The 22,349-nt window shown below is 36.3% G+C and overlaps 1 protein-coding gene across 2 annotated transcripts in view; it reads left to right on the top strand.

Annotated features, from left to right (window-relative positions):
- The first annotated feature begins 2,065 nt into the window (after window positions 1-2,065).
- Window positions 2,066-22,349, top strand: part of MYBL1 (MYB proto-oncogene like 1) — a 34,945-nt gene continuing 14,661 nt past the window's right edge. For both annotated transcript variants that reach the window (XM_068983739.1, XM_068983738.1), the window contains exons 1-8: window positions 2,066-2,085; window positions 11,289-11,394; window positions 11,721-11,792; window positions 13,243-13,335; window positions 16,245-16,465; window positions 18,403-18,577; window positions 20,913-20,987; window positions 21,593-21,697. In XM_068983739.1, coding sequence (XP_068839840.1) covers window positions 2,066-2,085; window positions 11,289-11,394; window positions 11,721-11,792; window positions 13,243-13,335; window positions 16,245-16,465; window positions 18,403-18,577; window positions 20,913-20,987; window positions 21,593-21,697 — 867 coding nt within the window. The remainder of the gene's footprint in view (window positions 2,086-11,288; window positions 11,395-11,720; window positions 11,793-13,242; window positions 13,336-16,244; window positions 16,466-18,402; window positions 18,578-20,912; window positions 20,988-21,592; window positions 21,698-22,349) is intronic.

Raw genomic sequence — 22,349 nt, 5'->3', positions numbered from 1 at the left:
TTGAGAAGTAAAATTTATTAAAGATATGTTTTGATAAAAAAAAAACCAAGTCACAGGTTATGGTATCTTTGAGCATGTGTACTCAAACAACTGTGAGTCACTTGAAGCCCACATTTTGTTTTTTTGTAACTAATTTAAATGAATCTGCAATGTTATCTTTCTGAGGAATTATATTTTTCTCTATCTCTAACATGAAAAGAATTCTCTTTGCTGTCAAAATCTAAAATAACTCTCTTCAAGCTCTAAAACAGTATTCTGTATAAAACCGACTACAGCCTAAAATATAGCAGAAACTCTGCTTCTTGTTAGGATGTAAATAAGCGGAGTAATGCATGGCCCAGGAGTAAAGAAAACATTGTTTTCAAAAGACATTACTTTCTAAATTAGGTTTTCTTTTTTAAGTGAACTAGCGACATAGTAAGGAATGATTTGAAAGACTGTTTTACCTTACCAGAATCCATACCTTGAGAAAAAGGAACTATAAAAAGGCAGGTGTTTTAAGTTTTGAAAGTAGTGCATGCAAGCTCTTCTTAGTACACATTTGCACCTGCATCTCTGATTTGCAAAAACTGATGCGTAAATTTTCAAAATAGCAAAATATAAGTCTGTTACAATATTAACATGTGGTTTCGTGCTCTATGCAGTAGAGCATGTTACCTTGCAAATTTGCATCCTTTACCATTTCTAATCGTTACTGTAATCTACTTTCATGCTGCTTGAACTGAGCATTTCGTAGGTATTAGAGTTGAAACCTCTAGAGTAGTTGTAACTGCTAGAAGGTCCTGCAGTGCGGTTCCCCACTTCCTCTCGTCTCTCTTGCGAGAGAAGGTCACCTTCTGCCGTTGACTACTCATTTATCTGGGCGAAATTCCCAGTCCGCTCCTGTCTTCCTGCATTCTCCTTCTGGACCAGGGCTCCTTCATCGAGCACAGCAGTTATTTCCCCGAAGAGTCGGATAGGAGATTAAAGTACTTTGAAGGCCAGCCGCAGACCCAGATTATTTCCCTTTCCCGTTCCATGTGTCCAACTAAACTCTTTTTCACCTGTCACACTCGTGCTCCTTCCCGCTACAGTCTTCGCTAGATTAGTAGTTATGATGTCTGGCCAAAAAATAAACCTCTCATTTTTGCTTAAACAGTAACGGCCGCGCAAATTTTATGGTTAGGTTTGTCTCAAATCCAAAGACTGAGCCTCCTAACTAGTGAGGAGGGATGCCCCTGAGAACTGAGGAGCTGTGGACGAGAGAAGGTTGCGGTGAACCGCACTGCTCAACCCCTAGAGCCACCGTCCACGCTCCCGGAGAAGCTTGGCCTCTCGCCGCCGCTTCCGGACACGCCTCTCGGAGAGCCTGGAACTCACTTTCCCAGCAGGCCCCGCGCGGCCCTTAGCGCCCCGCCCCCTCGGGTGCGGCGCTCGGCGCGCTCCGGGTCCTGTCACAGCAAGACCTTTGAGCCGGGCCTACGGCCACACCCACTGGCTCCCAGCTCCTTCCCGGACTCCCGCGAGTTCCAGTCCCGGCTTCCAGCTCCCCAGCCCCGCCCTCAGTCGCGCGCGCTCTCCCCCCGCGTGCGGCCGCCACAGCCAATGAGGTTCGGGGCCGCGTGCGCAGATTCAAACGGCGGCTCTTGAGGGAGGCTGGGCGCGAGATTCGGCGGTGCGGACAAAACCCTGCAGGAGGCTACGAGCCCTGCAGAGCTGCCCGCTGCGGGGAGAGGGCGGGGGTCGGCGCCCGCGGCAGAGCCGCGCTGGGACCAAGGCGAGGAGGCTAAGAGGCGGCGGGAGGGGCCAAGAGAGGGCGGGAGCGCGCCTGCTGACATGTTGGGGGCATCCCTGAACGGGCCGGGCCGGGGCTAAGAAGCAGCGCTGCGGGCCGGGGGCGGGTCGCGGTCCGCCCCTCCGTTCCTCCGTCCTGCCCTGCCGGGGACCTGCGTTCCGCACTCGGTCGGCCTCGGAGCGGGAGCGAGGGAAGCGGCGGGGGAGGGTCGGAGAGAAGGAGCATTCGCCCGAGGCTGGAGGAGGCTGACCCGCGTCCCCGCCCAGCCCGCGCCTATGCGGTACTTGAAGGATGGCGAAGAGGTCGCGCAGGTGGGTGACATCCCTTTCGCCCAGGCCTGTGGGCACAGCCTCGGCTCAGATTCCCTTTCCTTTCCCGCTGAGATCCCCCCCGCGCCTACCTGGGCCCTCCGAGGCCAGGGCAGAAGTTTTCCTTCCCGCTGCGCTACAGCCGCCTCGGCCCGCTGGCCAGAGCGCAGCCGTGACCTGTGGAGAGTTGGGGACCAGGGCATTTCGGACTCAGAAAGTGAGTAACAGATGCCCAGGCGGCTCCTTGGAGTCGATTCTCCCCACAGCATTTGTCCAACTCCCCACTGTCCCACAACCACTTCTTGGGATTTGTTGGCAGGTAAGTCGGTGCGCTTTCAGGGAATACGCTCCGCACCGGAAGGTGGTGGTGTCCTGCCCGGACGGCCTGAAAATGCTGTTCCTAAGGCCTCTTTCTCTCTGAATTCCTGAGCCAGTTACAAACAGGGGCTCTGTGATACACCTGGGTTGGGGACCCCTCTGCTATCTTGAAAGGTGTGGAAGTCCTCTGAGGAATAGCTGAGGAGAGAGTACTTTTTTGATGTCTACTGTGATTACCATTCCCATAGTCGCAGTTTCCTTCTACTGGGAAGATGTCACACTGGTAACAGTAACTTGATCTTAAAACAATGTATTTGATTCAGTTAATATTTTGTGTGTCCGTTGGACTCTGTACCTGAGGGTTGCATAGAGGTAGGGCATTTCTTTGGTGGTGGTGGTTTTGGAAAACTTGCTAGGATGAATTTATGCATTTCGGTTTTATTTAAAGGTCACTCTAGTAGCTACTCCTAAACTGAGTGTGTAGGAATCACTCATATGACAAAAAACACTAGGGTGTCTTTTAGTTGTCAGTATTATTCAATAAATATGAAACGTTGTTTGACAGCATTTCCAAACGGTTTTATTTATCTGGATCCACAACTTCAAAGTCTCAACTAGAGGTGTTTTTCCCAAGTTGAAATTTAGTAGTAACTTCATTCATTGCTGATGTCTGTTAAAAATTGTCAACAGTCACACCATAGTATTTGTTGCTCTATTCATTTATTAAGGATCTGCTATCTGTAAGGTATTTTTACAGAAATCAGCATAGAATGTAATTAAGTCCCTATTAGATTATTATTTTGTACCAACTACAGAATAGATCAAACTTTTGAAGTCCAACAAATACACACACACTTCTCTTGAAGAGGATTTTCAGCTTAGGCACTGTTGATATTTGGGATCAGATAATTCTCTGTATTGGGAAGGCAGTGGTGGGGGCAGTGGGGAGTGCTGTCCTGCGCTTTGTAGAATGTCTGGCAGCACCCCTGGCCTCTGTCCCATGGATGTCCGTAACACTTCACTTCCCCAGGTGTGACAATCAAAAAATGTCTTCAGACATTACCACCAAATGTCTGTTGAAGGGCAAAACCACGCAGGTGAGAATTACTGCTCTAGAACATCAAGGACCTGACTGACTTCTCAGTCTTCAGAAAAGATAGATACTAAAAGCTCCTTAACTATAATTACTGAGGTATTGATTTAGGCCTTTTCTTTTGAATTTTTAAACATACCTTCTTTAAGCAAGGTGACAATATTGTCAACTCAGTAACAGGAGTTTGTTTGTATTTAGTGTGCGGCATTATCTACTTGTCGGTATTGATGTTAATCTTATTTGAAACGGTTTCTTGGCTAATGCTGTCATCAGCAGTTAGTTATGGTTAGATATGGATGCTTGAATGTCAGACCCTGCCTTCTTCAGTTAGTTTTTTGTCCATAATTTGTGTATGCTTCATAATAGTAGGCTAAGAAGAAAGTGATTTCATGATTAATTAACTGGTGTAAGTTATTTTGTTTTATTGACAATATTGTGAGCTTTGAGATCTAAATATTAATTGTACTATTGACTTTTATTCCTGTCAGCTGTATAAATTAATTGAAATGTATTATAGAATGATTGAAAGAGTCATAAGTCTGGAGTAATTAAATGTAGTGAAGCTACACTCCCTATGTGAATATACGGGTAGATGTGAGAAACTATCATCTCCGAATGGTGTATTTCTTAGGGTCTTCATCGTTGAATGGGTTTTGTTCTATAAATTCTATTTCTTGTATATGTAAATATGACTTATTTGCCCTAGATAAAATAGAATGTGAAATGTTTTGAAGGATAAATAATCTTTATTCAGCATAGTCTCATGCCTTTAACTATGAATCTTAATTTATAGTTGAATGATCACTTTGAAGTCTCCACTATACAACCATTGAACTGTTTGATTGAAAACTATACTTTGCTGTATAAAAGTTTTGCATAAGACTACAGGCATAAATCCTGTAATAACCTTTCCTGTATGATCTGAGAAAAAAAGTAAAAAACTGTTATCTCAGGGAGAAACAGCTGAAGGATATTAGCTCTTTTGATCATTGTTTAAGATAGCTGTAGTATCTCTGGTCTGGATTTACATAGAGGAAAAAGTTTATTTAGTGTTGTGACTTTAAATAGTTTTAGGTCCCATTGGGGGTTTTAATGACATAATTTACAGGCAGTACTAAAATTGGTATATATGTTATTAATGTGTACTTGATTTTTAACCGTACTTATGTATTAAGTAATTTTAGATTTTAAAAGCCAGTTCCACTCTTAAAAATTAGCTTAAAAAAATGTCATTTAGAAGCTAGAAGATGTATTTAAGTAGTAACAGATTCAGTTATTTACCCTTGAGATGACTGGCAACTACAGTAAACTGGAAAGACAAAAGCCAACTCTTGAATTAGAAGATGTTTTTCCATGGGGTATGTGTGTGCGTAGGAAGCAATTTTACTGTGTTGCTTCCAGTGAGATGGGTGTCATGGGTGAAAGAATACTGGAATGTGAGAACTGATATGTTTAATTAGCTTTGTAATTAGCAATATTATTTGGAGAAAGCAAGTAAACTCTATATCCCAGTTTTTTGTCTCTTAATAAAGGTTTGGATTTTGTGGTCTTACAAGTCTTTTAATATATTTCCTATTTTGAACTCTTTGTAATCATCTTTCCTCATTTAAAAATATACACACACTAATGGAATAAAATAGAAATGTTCTCGCATTGTTTTTGTTTGTGGATTGCTAGGTAGAACTCCTTTCAGTATATATTTCGTTATTGCTATTCATGGTCAGATGAAGTCCAATTTGTCTTACTATAATAATGCTAGGTTGCAGTCCAGATTTGAAAAGATATTCATGTGTGCAGTACATCATGTTAACCACTGGGTGGCCTGATTTTACTTTACTAAATCAAGCTGGTAAATTTTCATGCCTTGAATTTGATTGAACTTAAAAAAATGCAAATGCAGTTATCCTGTCAAGACAGTATAATAAAGATGTATTTTTGATTATAATAAAAATATTTAGGCTTGATGCAGTTTAATTTAAAATACTGTCAAGTTGAAGTGGTTTTGCTAGAAAAAATTTTATAGAACTTCTGATAATTCTCTAATTTCAAATTTGTAGTTTCTATTCAAATAAAATAAATTTTAAACAATTTCAAATTCTTCCTTTGGCACACCTCATTTTAATCTTTTCAGGTAGAATAATTGATGTCCTTTAAAATTGAACTTCTCTTGAATGTTTTATCTTGATATTGCCAAGTGTGAATAGTTTGTGTATTATTTCACAGGGAAAGTTATGAGTATCACATCCTATTAGCTTAACCCCAGTGTGGAATTACTTTTAAACAATTTTCCTGGTCTAGTGAGTCATAATATTTTTGTGTGTGTGCTTCCTTTTGCTGTTTCATGATTACCCTAATCACTTTGTTCATAATCTACAAAAGTTTTTGAACATAGTACTTAGGTTATATATTAGACAGTTACAGAATAAATATTTTCTTTGACTTAAAAAATAAAACTGGCAGAATAATTCTGGAAAACAGTTCCTGGAGAGAGATTCAGAGACCAAATTCCTCTTCTGTTTTTTGCCTTGTGACTGGAGAAATAATTTCACCTGTTTTTACTCTCTTCTAGATTAGTCACTCTAGGCTTAGAAATGGTTTACCTATTTATAGATAGTAGAAAGTTGACTTTATTTAGCTATTAGATACTGCTAACATTGATTGCTACAATACAGAAATACTAAAAAATGAAATAAAAAGCAGAGAAATAAAGCAAATGAAATATGATTTGTTTTGGTGGTATCTAATGCTTTGATGGTGTCTAACCATTATTAAGGGTTCCCTGATAGCTCAGTTGGTAAAGAATCCGCCTGCAATGAACCTGGGTTCAATCCCTGGGTTGGGAAGATACCCTGGAGAAGGGAAAGGCTACCCACTCAAGTATTCTGGCCTGGAGAATTCCAGCAAGTGTATAGTCTGTGGGGTCACAAAGAGTCGGATACGACTGATCGAGTTTCACTTCAGTTCACTTCAACCATTATTAAGCAGTGAAAATTTTCACTGTTAAGTGGTAAAAATAGAACATTGGTGAGGTTATTTGTGGGGTCTTATCCCTTCTCAGTTTTCTTTGCAAAGCGTAGACGTCCTTAGGCATCTTTCTGTTGTTCAGTTCAGTTCAGTTCACTCAGTCGTGTCTGACTCTTTGCGATCCCATGAACCACAGCACGCCAGACCTCCCTGTCCATCACCAACTCCCAGAGTCCACCCAAACCCATGTCCATCGAGTTGGTGATGCCATCCAACCATCTCATCCTCTCTCGTCCCCTTCTCCTCCTGCCCTCAATCTTTCTCAGCATCAGGGTCTTTTCAAATGAGTCAGCTCTTCGCATGCGGTGGCCAAAGTATTAGAGTTTCAGCTTCAACATCAGTCCTTCCAATGAACGAACACCCAGGACTGATCTCCTTTAGGATGGACTGGTAGGATCTCCTTGCAGTCCAAGGGACTCTTGAGAGTCTTCTCTTGACAGTTCAAAACCATCAATTCTTCAGCACTCACCTTTCTTTATAGTCCAACTCTCACATCTATACATGACCACTGGAAAAATCATAGCCTTGATTAGACAGACCTTTGTTGACGAAGTAATGTCTCTGCTTTTTAATATGCTGTCTAGGTTGGCCATAACTTTCCTTCCAAGGAGTAACTAGTGATAATTTTCTAGGATCTTTTTTGTCACGCTTACTTGAAAGTTTTATCATCCTTTTAACAATTACATAAATAATACAGAAATAATAACTTAATGCTTGCACCAAGAAGTAGTTAGGTAGATAGATTCTAGGAAAGCCCCAGTGGTAGAGAGATGGATTCTAAGAATTCTGCTTTAATCCTCCCTCACACTCAACCACTCAAAAAACCCAGCTTCCTGAACATGATGGCCATGCTTTTGCAAAACAGATAATGAAACCTCTTGTAGAAATAGAAATTTCTCACAAATCAAGTATGTGGTTAAAAAATAAGGCAGATTTTTAAAGTTAAAATGAACACGTTTTCAGGAAGATCATTCCTTGGAAACTAGTCTTTTGACCAGAACAACATTTTTGGACGCCTATCTTGAAAATGTTTTGATAAGAACCTTATGGTGAATTTTGTACAGATTAATGTAGGTATTTTTGTGAATAATTAAAGTTTATATGAATGAGTCCTTTTTAAAGTTATTTTCAAATAACCTAATTTTTAAAGCATAATTTTAAAATATGCTGTTGGGGAAGCTGTTGGGGTCTGAGAAAAGGGAATAAAAGAGGGAACCTGTAAAAACCATAACTGAGGGCTGTTTGGGAAGGCTGGAAGTGTTAATGTTGTGGAGGACAGTTGTAGGAAAGGTTAGGCTGTATTGGTAGATACCTCAAAGAACACCTTCTGTACTGAATATTTTCTTTACATTTGATTCAGCAGGTTTATGCTTCTTAAAATTCTACCACTTGGCGGTGCATTTGGATTTTGAAAGTTCTTTTTATGGGAGTATTTTTCACCTCCTCTTAGAGGTATTTTAATTTGTTTAACAAAGTTTTTTTTTTTTCTCTCATATCAATTTGAGATCATTTATACTGAGGGAGGTGGGAGTTTTGATTGGGTTGGGAAAGAGTGAGGTAATTTTGGAATACAAAATAGTTGGAGGAGGTAAAAGCATAAGTAATTATTCAGTAATTTTACAATCATTTGAATGGTCAAGTCTTGGACTTGGTGCAGAGAGGTGAACGTATTAGGCATGGTCTTTGGACTCCTGAGTTGTTTGGATGGGAAGCATAGATGCCATGAGTGTATATAGTGGACAGTAAGCTTAGTATGGTGTTTTATCAGGTTTAATAGCCGCCTTAGAAATTTATGAAGTCATTGCATCCTGAACCATCTCCAACTTAACAATTTAATCATCACTAATCAGGTGATATTTCTGATAGCTGAAGATGGCTGCAAATAATAGGTATTTCTTTAATTAAGCCTGTGCTTTTATTTTCAGCGTAGTTTATTGAAACAATCATATATGAAAATGTAGGACTGGCAGATTGTTAAATAGACATTGGCTTTAGGGGAGAAAACATTGGAATACTGAAGTGCATTGAACTAGAGAAGCAGTTAGGTGTCATAGCTACTTGGGTGGGGGATTTTGGTGTCTTGTTTGGTTAGATAAGAATAATTTTTGGTCAGATGTAATTGACAAATCAAGGAAATTAGAAGTTCCTGCAAAGGCTCTGTAAACAGTATATATTAAATCTAGGCCTTCATTTTCCACAATGTCTGTTACTCAGAAAGGTTAAATAAATATTAGCTTATGTTATTCTCAGATGTTCATATCTTGGTTCAGTCCACTGACTACTCAGAATTCTCTAATTCAGTTTATCGTTAAGACCTGCTCTCTTTTCTAGGGTTTTGTACTCTCGTGGCTTTAACTTTTGTCTGTGTGCTCAGTTCAGTTCAGTCGCTCAGTCGTGTCTGACTCTTTGCGACCCTGTGAATCGCAACACGCCAGGCCTCCCTGTCCATCACCAACTCCCGGAGTTCACTCAGACTCACATCCATCGAGTCAGTGATGCCATCCAACCATCTCATCCTCTGCCATCCCCTTCTCCTCCTGCCCCCAGCATCAGAGCCTTTTCCAATGTGTCTGTGTGCTAGTGATTGCCAAAACTAAGTCTCCCCTAGACCTAGAGATGAGCAGAAGATCCACATGCCCAGTTGTCTTCAAGATCTGCTCTGCCCAATAGGAGAGCCACTGGCCACATGTGGCTGTCTAACTCTTGATGTACTACTAGTCTGAATTGCTGTGTACTTTTTATTTTATTACATCTAAAAATTTTTATTTTTATTTTTCTGGTTAGCTGTGTCTGAAGCTAGGAATTCACTTTGTTGCTCCCGGGCTGTTTCTATCAGCTTCATCTTCTTGTTATTTTTCTCTTTTGCCTTTGGCTCTCTTTTCTCCTGGACAATGCATGCCAGATTTCAAAGACTTAAGTAAGAAGAATGTAAAACATTTTGTGATTATGTTGGCTACATGTTGAATTGATCACTTAAAAATAGATTGGGTTAAATATTATTTCTTATTAAAATTAATTTCACCTGTTTTTTTAAACTGTGGTTGCTAATAAATTACTTAGGTGGCTTGCATTATGTTTCTACTGGACAATGCTTTGTAGATATATCTAGTATCCACCTGTGTATTTCTCAAATATCTTGAAATCAGTCCAAACTACTTACTCTCCTCATTCCCTTCTCCTTCCCAAAGTTCTTTTTCTCCTTCTATTCTTTATCTCAGCGGATAGCTCTATGTTTCCAAAGCCAGAAATTTTGGAGTTGTCCTTGAATCTTCTTCCCATGTCTCTCATATTCATCAGTTGAACAAAATCCTTTTGTTTATACTTTTTTCTCAGCTTTATGTGTATCTTTCTGTTGCTACTATCATGACCTTAGTTGGTTTATTCTTTTATGGTTTCTCGATTTTTGTCCATTTAGATCTTTTCTACTCAAGGATATAAAAAATTAGAGTTCTACCCTAAAAGGTAGAAGTAATAGGGCTAATAGGGCTTTCCTGGTAGCTCCAACGATAAAGATTCTGCCTGCAATGCAGGAGACCCGGGTTCAATCCCTGGATCGGGAAGATCCTCTGGAAAAGGAAATGGCAACCCACTCCAATATTCTTGTCTGGAGAATTCATGGACAAAGGGGCCTGCCAGGCTACAATCCATTGGGTCGCAAAGAGTCAGACAGGACTGAGCAGTTAACACTTTCACCGTAATAGGTACTATTATGTTTTCATTTTTAAAAGTGTAGAATATTTGCTTCATCTGAATTCTTTTATTTTAAAGTAGGATTTTATTTTTTAAAATAACTACCCACTGTCACCCTTTGTTGAAAAGTCCATCTTTACCACACTGATTGATATTATAATTGATGGAATTCCCATGTGAGTTTTTTTTCCTGAATATTCTATTCTGTTCCATTGATTTGAGTATTATTTATTGTTTCTCTGCAGTATTTTCTGGTATTTGGTAGTGCTAATTCTCTCTCTCTTTTTAGAGCTTTTCTGGGTATTACTGCTTGTTTGTTTTTCTATACGAACTGTAGAATCAGCTTGTCTGTGTTCCTCTGAAAATCTATTGGTATTTTTATTCATTTAATTTAAATTTATGAATTAATTTACAGAGAGTGGACATCTGTAATGTTGTTTTCGTGCCCAAGAATGTGGTATGATTGTTTTTTCATTTGTCCTTCTGTGTCTCCTGACAGTGTTTTGTAGTTTACTGTATCTTGATCTTGTATATTCAAATTATTTCTACATATTCTAACTTTTTTGCTGTTGGTGTTGTAAATGGCTCATTTCTTACATTATGTCTTCTAACTGACTGTGTTTTGTAGTTTACCATTTTACCATTATCATTGCCAGGCCCTAATAATTTCTTACTTGGATTCTTGTGAAAGATCACTAATTGATCTTCCTCCATCTCTCCACATTCCTGCCAGTGATTTTTTTCTGAAACACAAGATATTTGTCTTTTACTCCTTTACTTAAATTCCTTTAACTCTGTAGGTTAAAGATCAGATTAAGAATAAAGGCCAAACTCCTTAGCATGACGTAAAGGTTATCACTTGGCCCTTGCTGACATATCTAGCTTCATTCCTCTGGTATCAGTAAGCACTATAGCTCCTGTCCATTATGTGACTGTTAATATTTTTATACTTTGAATAATCTCATTGGACCTATGTCTGCTAGTCTGAGTGGCTTATTTAGTTGTATCTATGTGTTCAGATTTAGTGATTGAATTCACATATTTAAATAAAAATCTTGATTTCAAATTGTGTTGTTTTCAGTGAGGATGAGGATGATGACCTTCAGTATGCTGATCATGATTATGAAGTACCACAACAAAAAGGGTTGAAGAAACTCTGGAATAGAGTAAAATGGACAAGAGACGAGGTGATTATGTGTAATATGGTTTACTAATTCCATACTTATATTTGCTGATTAATAAGATATGTATTAAAGATACTTAAAAACACAACATGAGAAAAGTTATCCCTCAGCTAACTTGCACATTTTTCTTCTTCAACCATACATGAAGAGTGGGTTGATGTTGAGACTGACAGAATCAGTTTAGTAAACGGGAGAACATGTGTGATAATGGCTTCAGTGCTTCTAAAAATGGCCACCAGATATGACGTGAAAGAATTGGACAGTATATTCAGGAATAGGGGAATAGGGTGAGGGAAAGCTTTTTCATTTCCATAAACCTGTCTTAATAGGATGACAAGTTAAAGAAGTTGGTTGAACAACATGGAACTGATGATTGGACTCTGATTGCTCGTCATCTTCAAGTAAGTGAAACACTATCTCATACTGCTAACACAAATGATTTAGGCCATGGGGTTACAGTTGCTGTTTTTCAGAAATGTGTCTACGTTATTTTAGATTTAGGTTCCCATCCTAAAAACAACTGTTTTGTTCTGCTCTTCCTACAGTTGGAAACTTAGAAAGTCTGGGTTTTCTTTTTTAGTAATTAATTTATCTGGGGATCTAAAAAGATGACTGACATAAAGAGAGGACAGACCTAAAAAAGATGGCTGACTTAAAGCAAAAATGATATGAAGTTTGGATAGGGCTTTATAAATATTTGCTAATCAATGTTAAAACATTTTGAGAGAAGTTAAATCTATTGAAATAGTTTGGTAACTAATGAAACCAGAAGAAGCTATGTTGCTGTGAGAATTAGAAGTAACATATAGGATGTTTGGCACAGTGCCTTACATTTAGCACATGTTCAATAAATAGAATCTAAATTAGAAAAGCTGCTTACATTAGCTTTATCAGTTTAACTTCAGTGGTATAACAGCAAATGTAGTCAACAGAGAAATGCTACAAGGATGTACAAGAACAACCTGATTATTTTGAGAAAATGATAACCTTAAAGTGAATCAGCATTGATGTACCGAAGCTATACATGAAAACACTCAGTATGAGTAAAAACAAGTCCTCTAGGCATCAGGAGAGAGCTGTGGTTAAATACAGTATTTCTATTTATGTCATTCAAAATTATCTGTAATCCTGTATATGAACTAATATCTTTAGAAACCAAATCACTAAAGGAAAAGTTGTGTTAGTAGTATTATCCTTGTAATACACAGGAGTTACTAAGTCATGAATTGACTAAAAATAAGGCTACACTTATTAATCATTTTTCGAGTTTGACATGTTTCTACATAAGGCTTTACCTTGGTAAATTTCATTTTCCTTTTGAACTTCAGTGCTTAAATATTTAACTGATATATAATGTATATCAATCTGGATATATTTATTTTTTCTTGATAACTTGGAGTTATCATTTATAAACATCCTTTAAATACCATGCAGTAGTCTAGTAATGCCTTTTGGGTGTTTTTTGAATTGTGTTGAGTTAGGTACTGCTATACTCTGTGAGTCCAGGCTGCTATGCTGTTTGAGTTTGTACGTCTGTATTGTTTAGTTGTCTGTTTACTCCCTTTTATTCATCAGTACATCTCTTTATGTTAGTATCTGTGTTATTTTGCTTTTTTGCTTGTGTTATCAGGCAGGGAATAGAGATAATTTTAATTTCAAATATATAATTTTTATTTATACTCTAAGCAGTGCTGAAAACTTTAATTAAAAATGAATTGGGATACAGGCATATAAAATAAATATTGCATTTTTAGAGAATGCTATTGAATGTATTACTCCTGGAAACTTTCTTCTTAAGGTTGTGAAAGTTTGGAAGACAGTTGTTCATTAACAAAATCTAAATTCTTTCAGAATCGTTCTGATTTTCAATGCCAACATCGGTGGCAGAAAGTTTTAAATCCAGAATTGATAAAGGGTCCCTGGACTAAAGAAGAAGATCAGAGGGTAACATGTTCATATTCTTTATTTTCACTGTGTAGGTGGACTTGCTTTTTTCCTTACTAATACATTGTTTTTGGGTAACATAAATACATGTTTAAATCATCTGGATTTGTTCTCTGAGTACTGCTTGTACTAGAATTGAAAATTGAGTATTTTGAGATGTAGTTTTTTCAGAATTGAGTCAAACCAAGTGTAATATAATATATAGCTTTTGCTGGCTGAAAGTTTGGTTTGTAGAATAAAAAATACTGTCAGCTTAGTCACCTTTTTAGAGCTTAGGTTAGCGACATTTAGGGCATAGTTTCTTACTGAAAATTGAGTTAGCATTTTTAAAACAATTTAATTTTATTCTTATTTTATCTGAAAACTTGAGGTATAAGGAAGTTATTCTTTAACTTTCCCTCTTAACCTAAAATGGGCTCCCACATAAGACAGATATCTTATCATCGTGTTCCCAGAGAGCTAGAGGATTCAAAACCAAGGTAATTCTTTGTTATGAAAGTATGAGAAGAATGGGAAAGTTACTATCGTCTTCTGAGAATTACCCTTTAGTTCATGCTCTTTATGGCATCATCTTATTAATGTAGTTGGAAAATTAGAGCATTTTTACTGCCACTCAAAAAAAAAAAAATTGGCCAGTGGTAAGTTTTAAAATGTGTGATTTGTGTCCTTTCAGTTTGAGAAAGAAAGTAATTAATAGACAGTAACTATAAATCCTTCCTGCTTCCAAAATGATTTATTTGGCTTTCTGCTGAAGCATTAAAAAAAATGTAAGAGTAGAAAATCTTTAAGTCTCAACATTTTACTGTTATTTCATATTAATTTTGTATGAAACAATTTAATTTACAGGTCACTTTAATACCTTGTATTTAGATAAGTTTGGGATCAATTTTTTGAACTTGGCAAATGCTGAAGGAATATTTTTAGTAAAATTGTTTTTTTTTAATTATACTTGTGGTTTGGATTTAATGCATTTAAAATAGCATTCTAGAGTTATGTTTTAAGATTCTATCAAGGTAGTGCTTTTTAAAAATTGAGATATATGGGACTTCCCTGGCTATCTAGTGGTTGAGACTCCACACTCCCAATGCGTGGGGCACTGGTTTGATCCCTGGTTGGGTAGCTAAGATCCTACATGCCATGGGGGGGTGGCCTAAAACAATAGATAAATAAAAATTGGGATATAATTATATATTAGTTCCTGGAGAAGGAAATGGCAACCCACTCCAGTATTCTTGCCTGGAAAATCCTGCAGTTGGAGGAGCCTAGCAGGCTATAGTCCATGGGGTCGCAAAGAGTGGGACATGACTCAGTGACTTCACTTTCACTTATATATTAGTTTCAGATGTACAACATAATATGTATATTATGACAGTCAGTTCAGTTGCTCAGTTGTGTCCGACTCTTTGAGACCTCATGGACTGCAGCACACCAGGCTTCCCTGTCCATCACCAACTCCCAGAGCCTACTCAATCTTATGTCCATCGTGTCGATGATGCCATCCAACCGTCTCATCCTCTTTCGTTCCTTTCTCTTCTCACCTTCAGTCTTTCCCAGCATCAGGGTCTTTTCTAGTGAGTTGGTTCTTTGCATCAGGTGGGCAAAGTAATGGAATTTCAGCTTCAGTCCTTCCAGTGAATATTCAGGGTTGATTTCCTTTAGGATGGACTGGTTGGATCTCCTTACAGTCCAAGGGACTCTCAAGAGTCTTCTCCAACACCGCACAGTTCAAAGCATCAATTTTTTGATGTTCAACTTTATGGTCCAACTCTCATATCCATACATGACTACTGGAAAAACCATAGCTTGGTAAAGTAATGTCTTTGATTTTTAATATGCTGTCTAGGTTGGTCATAGCTTTTCTTCTGAGGAGCAAGTGTCTTTTAATTTCATCGCTGCAGCCACAATCTGCAGTGATTTTGGAGCCCCCAAAGATAAAGTCTGTCACTGCTTCCATTGTTTCCCCATCTATTTGCTGTGAAGTGATGGGGCTAGATGCTATGATCTTAGTTTTCTGAAAGTTGAATTTTAAGCCAGCTTCTTCACTCTCCTCTTTCCCTTTCATCAAGAGGTTCTTTAGTTCCTCTTCACTTTCTGCTATAATGATAGTGTCATCTGCTTGTCTGAGGTTATTGATATTTCTCCCAGCAATCTTGATTCCATCTTGTGCTTCAACCAGCCCAGCATTTCATATGATGTACTCTGCATGTAAGTTAAATAAGCAGGGTGACAGTATACAGCCTTGATGGACTCCTTTTGTTATTTGGAACCAGTCTGTTGTTCCATGTGCAGTTCTAACTGTTGCTTCTTGACCTGCATACAGATTTCTTAGGAGGCAGGTTAGGTGGTCTGGTATTTCCATCTCTTTAGTTTGTTGTGATCCACACAGTCAAAGGCTTTGGTGTAGTCAATAAAGCAAAAGTAGATGTTTTTCTGGAACTCTTTTGCTTTTTTGATGATCCAACAGATGTTGGCAGTTTGAACTCTGGTTCCTCTGCCTTTTCTAAATCCAGCTTGAACATCTGGAAGTTCACGGTTCACTTGCTGTTGAAGCCGGGCTTGGAGAATTTTGAACATTACTTTGTTGTGAGATGAGTGCAGTTGTGCAGTAGTTTGAACATTCTTTGGTATTGTCTTTCTTTGGGATTGGAATGATAACTGACCTTTTCCAGTCCTATGGCCACTGCTGAGTTTTCTAGACCACTGCAAATCTCATTAATATCTATCCCCGTACATAGTTACTCATATTTTTTCTTGTGATAAGAACTTTTCAAATCTACTCTTAGAAGCTTTCAATATGCAATACAGTATTACTGACTGTAGCTACTGTACTGTACAGTACAGTATATCCACATGACTTATTTATTTTTTAAAAAATCATACTTTTTAAACTTTATTTTTCTATTTCTTAGGTTATTGAATTAGTTCAGAAATATGGGCCAAAAAGATGGTCTTTAATTGCAAAACATTTAAAAGGAAGAATAGGCAAGCAGTGTAGAGAAAGATGGCATAATCATCTGAATCCTGAGGTAAAGAAGTCATCCTGGACAGAAGAGGAGGACAGGATTATCTATGAAGCACATAAGCGGTTGGGAAATCGTTGGGCAGAAATTGCCAAACTACTTCCTGGAAGGTACTTATACAAATGAATATATATTTTCCTGTACTTTAAACTTGATCTTTATTATGGTTACTATTAAATATATTTACAGGTACCCCATGACTTTTATTTATAATTAAAATTTAGACTGCAGAATACAAGCAACCCTTTGTGATATTTGTAGTACATTTTGTGGGATGGGATGTAATTACTTTTTTAACAAAATATTTTATAGCAGTAATTTGTGCAACAAAATGATAGACCTTTAGATTATGTAAACATTTAATGCACTCCCCTAAATTATGGTTACATATTAGTGCCAATCAAGCAGTCTTTGTACAAACTAAGCTGTAATGGAATCTAAGTTGAAGAGGTTTCTTTCATGTTGGATTCTTTGCATAAGACCAGAGAATAACAAATACACTGGCTGAAATAAATTGCTCTGAAAGTGCATTAGAGAAAATTCAGTTCTTAATTAATGCTTTAGATCCTAAGTAGTATATATATATCCATGTGGCTAAAATATGGAGTTTCCATCAGGAGCAGTGATGGGCTACATATACACTATACATTGCATTGGTTCAGATGCTTCCTAGCCATTTACAGTACAGTAGACCAGCAATTTTGGGAAAATCCATTCCTCACTCAGAAGGTGTGCACTTGTTTTTTATTGTTGTAGTCTCTGTATAGTACATAGTAGTTAATTAAATGCATTTACATGTATCCTTTTTTTAATAGAAATCAAATACTTTTATTGTTGAATAAACATTAACTCAGAATGTGATGCCCATCATAGGCAATCTGATAAGAGACTGAAAAAAAAAAGAGAAATCTCACCTTTCACCCATATAACCAAGCAGATACCACCCATTATATGTAGGTTCTCAAGATAATATTTAGTCCTAAGTCAGAAGACTTGACAGCACCATTTTATTTCATGTAGTTCATCCTTTATTTACCTAGCAATTGGAGTGCCCATCTGTTGTCAATTATTGGCTTTATGTAAAGGAAAAACAAACTTCTCATATCTTTTTGTTAGAAGGTGGTTTTACAACTTGGAATCAGGTCAGCTAAAGTTGAGTTCCTTTCCTGATGAAACTTGGAGATAGAGCACTATATTCTATATATTCTTAATTAATCCTCATATACTTGTGAAATAATGCAGAGCAACATTGCTATATTTGTCTTAGAGAAATTAAAGCATAGTGTTGTTTTTTTATCCAGGTTACTGAAGCTGGTTGAGGAACTTCTAATGTTTTCAGTGTTTGATACATCTTTTTACTATCCATAGAACGTAGCTTAGTGCTTAGCATAAAGTAGGTTCTCAGTAAATGTTTGTGTATTTCTAAAATGTATACTATAAGTAGCTGTAGGTTAAGGCTTCCATTTTTACTAGGGGGACTTAGGTCAAAGGGGAGCCAATGAATTTTTTCTTCCATAGGTGTTTTGATGATAAGAAGTGAAGATGAATACTGGGATTCTGTCTTTTTATGACCATATTTGGTCTTGGCTTCAAGGCTTTTGCCCTTGTTATGCTCTTTATCTGAAATGCTCTTTTTTATTTTTCTTTTCTGTTCTTGTATGACTAGTTCATTCTTGTCCTTCAGATTTTAGCTTCCCTGTCCCCTCAAAATTGCTCAAAATCAAAATTACTATAGTTACTCATTTTCTCTTATTACTTTAAATGATCTGCATTGCACTGTTTTTCTTCTTATTTATTTTTTTGTTTTTCTTTTCTTTACTCCTTCCCTGCTGCCATGCTTCCTGTGAAGGTGTAAGCCCCACGAGAGCTGGGACTTTATCTTATTGCCTTATCTCCAGTGTTTAGAAGTGTATTTGATATACAGACATACAGAAAAGTATCTAACTTTACCAGTTGTAAAAATTTAAGTACTTTGTATACTTTATATGATGTTAAAAATTTATGGAGTCCTCTTTTTCTTTTTAAAATATACACTTTAATTTCTTAGGACTGATAATTCTATCAAAAATCATTGGAATTCTACTATGCGAAGAAAAGTGGAGCAGGAAGGCTACTTACAAGATGGAATAAAATCAGAACGATCTTCATCTAAACTTCAACACAAACCTTGTGCAACTATGGACCATTTGCAAACCCAGAATCAGTTTTACATACCTGTTCAGGCACATATTTTTAATACTTTTTTGTTTAAAAATCTTCTTTAGTTGCTCTATGGGAAGGTGTTTAGTTTCTTAGTAGGATAAAAACAAAATATATTAAGAGAAACAGACATTTAAATCTCCAAAATGAAAAAATATACCATTACTAGCTGTTAAACCATTGTTATTGTTGTTTAGTCGCTAAGTCATGTCCGACTCTTTGAAACCCCATGGACTGTAGCCTGCCAGGCTGCTCTGTCCATGGGATTCTGCCGGCAAGAACACTGGAGTGGGTTGCCATTTCTTTCTCCATTAGTGGAAGTTTATCTCTGCTGTTTTGATTGATAGATATTTTGGGAACAAATTCATTAAAATATTTCCTTTTATATATCATTTTTACAGTATCTAATTACGAAACTTAGTATGTACATTTCCTAACTATCATTCTCCGAATCTTCATGATTCAAAGCTAACGATGATTTGTGCTTTAATATCGATTATAGTTTTCTTTTAAAAATTGTTTTTGTGTAATTGTAGGATAGCTTGCCTGTAAGAGGTGAGTGTATATAAATAATGGTTTAAAGGGGAAAACAGTCAAAAATATTTCAAGCCATCATTTAGGGGTGAACCAAATAATTGGTTCTTTGGCATTCAACTTTGCTGTTCCCTCATCAGTTAGCTGACTGAGTGAATTCAGCCTTTGTGTAGACAGGTTCATTGCAGATTACCCACATTCATCATAGGGCAGGCTGTTTTCCTTTCAAAGCATTTTCCTACCTGCAAGAAATCAGGAGTTTTCATGAGCTTTGTTTTACCTTTTCCCTGTCTACTTGTCTGTCGTGCCATTTTTCATGTTGAGCAGTTCTTAATTTGTGTCACATAGAATGTAAAGATTAAGTCAGGGCTTAAAAGTATCTACTGCAAGATAAAATATTGGCTTGTGGTTAACAATCTGTGCTTAGTATTTAATTTTATTAATTTTATTCCAGATTTAACTATTCTTCTAAATGGACATTATTTTTTTTTAGACATAATTTTCAAAGAACCTCTTTAAAAAGGTAGTGACATCTTAATTTACAAATAGGAAAACTTGCAAAGACAGTACAGTTATCTGCTGATACTTAGTACCTTAAGATTTCTGTTGTCTTTTTGTTTACATTTTTCTTTAGAGTCCTAGATTTCAGCAGCATAAACTGAAACATTCTGCTTCTGCCTTAAAAGTTATCTTTAAATTTATTTTTTTTAACTCACAGGATAATTTTTTAAATTATTTGGGGCCAATTGAGTGTTTAATACTCTCAATCAGAATATATTGAAATGTGAGAGTATTTCTTACACTTTTAAGAATTATTTACCTTTTAATGATTCTTGAAAGATTTGTGTATGCATAGTTCAAGTCATTTAAACTGCTGAAAAGCTAATTCTACTTTTGACTTGAAAGAAAATGGATTGGTATGAAGTACTGTCACAGGTTAAAATGAAAAGTTTGAGAAAGATGTTTCTAATTCATTGGAAGTTGAGCAATAACTGATATTAATCAAATGTAAAAATTAAGTTCTGTGTTAGAAGTTATACATAATGCTTTTCCATTACTGATTTACATAGGCCATTATGGAAGATAGACAATTTCCTATATATATTTATTAGATTTTAAGGTTTTAAAAATCTTATGAGGTTCTTCTCAAATTTCTCCCTACCACTGCACACTAAATTTGCATGCAACTTCAAAAATTTTATTACAGATTCTTTAGAAAAGAGACAGAATAATTCATTGTCTGTTGTCAAAATATTAAAAATACATAAGTGATCCTGATTGTTTTTCTGAGACAAATAATAGAAGCAGCCTCTGTTTTCATATCTTTCTATACAGAGGTTGGCATGGAGGGGGCGGTGGTAGGAGTAGGAGATGTGAATACTGAAGACTTGCTTTAGTCTCCAGCTGCATAAGTGCTTCATATGGGCCAATCAGTCCTTTGCCCTGAATGATAAAACACAATTCTTTTGTCTTCTCCAGGAGATAGAGCAATCCTTTAATAGCAGATTTTAAAAAACACTTGGTAGATATTGTAGATAATAAGTAGACTGATTGGGTGATAAATCTAGCCCAAGTAATTCTCATATTTCATTTAGGGGAAAATAGGTCTTTGCTAATAAAGTTATGCCTTTTAGTCAATAGATTTTAAGAATAAGATGTAGCTATTAAGAAATTACTATATGTGTAAATACTCAAAGTTGACAGAGATACTGACTTTTCCACGTTGATATCTTATTCAGTTTTTGTGCTTTGCCTCAGATTTTTAAAAATTTATAGTGTTATATGTATGATATTAATGATATTAATTTTAAATTACTTTTTTAGATCCCAGGCTATCAGTATGTATCATCTGAAGGCAATTGTGTAGAACATGTTCAGGCTGCTTCTGCCTTTATTCAGGTAACTTTTTATTTATTGAAAAACAAAACCAAACCCCAAAGGAAACACTCAAACATTTTCAAATTCTAATAGTGCCTGTTGCTCATCTATAAAATTTCGCCAAAAGCAATACTATCTGATCTACTTATTTTGAGTATTATAGCATTAAAGGAGAAAGTTTTTAAGTGTGTTTGAGAAATATAAACTGTACCAATGTAAAGTAGTTCACAACACTAGTGAGGTGGTTCTTTCATTCTTCCAACTTAGAACATTCAAGTTATGCATGAACATATTTTTACTAAACTGGGTAGAATGTATATATTCAGATTCAATAAATTAAAATAAATTCCACATGTAAAATTTTAAATTGATTAGATGATACAGTGTAAGTTTTTTCATGCATTTAAATTTCCCAATTCTTTTCTGTTAAATTGAAAATATTTACCAGCACCTCTTTAGGTCCCAGAAGAAGTGTGATACTGAGTATTTGGGATTTTGTAGTATTAAGCTTTATTAGAGAGGATAGACTTTATGTTGCATAGAAGAAAATAAAACTTAGAACATTAATAATAAAAAAGCAATTTTGTAAATAATCTGTTTTTTCTCTTTTGCTTAACTTATTTTAGCAACCTTTTGTAGATGAAGATCCTGATAAGGAAAAAAAAATAAAGGAACTTGAGTTGCTTCTTATGTCGGCTGAGAATGAAGTTAGAAGAAAACGAGTTCCATCAGTAAGAAATAATCTAAAGTGTTTTATTTTATTGTTAGACTCTTTTATGTGCTTTATATGCTTTTATAGTTTTAATCAGCACTGACTTTTGTATGCCAGCAAATGGAAAGCATATTCATTGTGATTTCAGATTTTAGTATGGACTGAAAATAGTTTTTCTAATTTGCAACTTTGAAGTTGCCTGTTTTTGATATGCATCTCTTGGAACATACTTTACAGTGTTTTGTATTAAGATGGTTCTTGAATAATATCAAACAAACAAGGTATAATCTTCAATATGTGTATTTGTGAAAATGTGTGGATTAGATTAGGCTTTATTTTCTGTTAGACATTCCATATGATAATGGCCTTAATAGGAAAAAAAAAAGAAACTTAAGGAATTTAATTAGATATGTAGAGAGATTTCTGTACTTCAGAATTATTTTTATTCTCCATTTGAAAATGTTTTCTTGTCTACTGTATTAGAACACAAATTCAGTAAATTGGAAAAAGTAATGTTTTAAATATAGGAAAAGGAAAGATTTAGGTTTTATGCTGTCTAAAGAAATCTTTCAATGGAAGTGGGTTTTGATTACCAGATATGAAAAGTATTGTCTGAGATTTGGTTGATGAGAATAACTATGAGTATTTAATCAGGATAAATGATAATGATT

The sequence above is a fragment of the Capricornis sumatraensis genome, chromosome 11 (genome assembly GCF_032405125.1).
Source record: "Capricornis sumatraensis isolate serow.1 chromosome 11, serow.2, whole genome shotgun sequence".
Lineage (NCBI taxonomy): Eukaryota > Metazoa > Chordata > Mammalia > Artiodactyla > Bovidae > Capricornis > Capricornis sumatraensis.
This window is presented reverse-complemented; position numbering and strand designations above follow the sequence as displayed.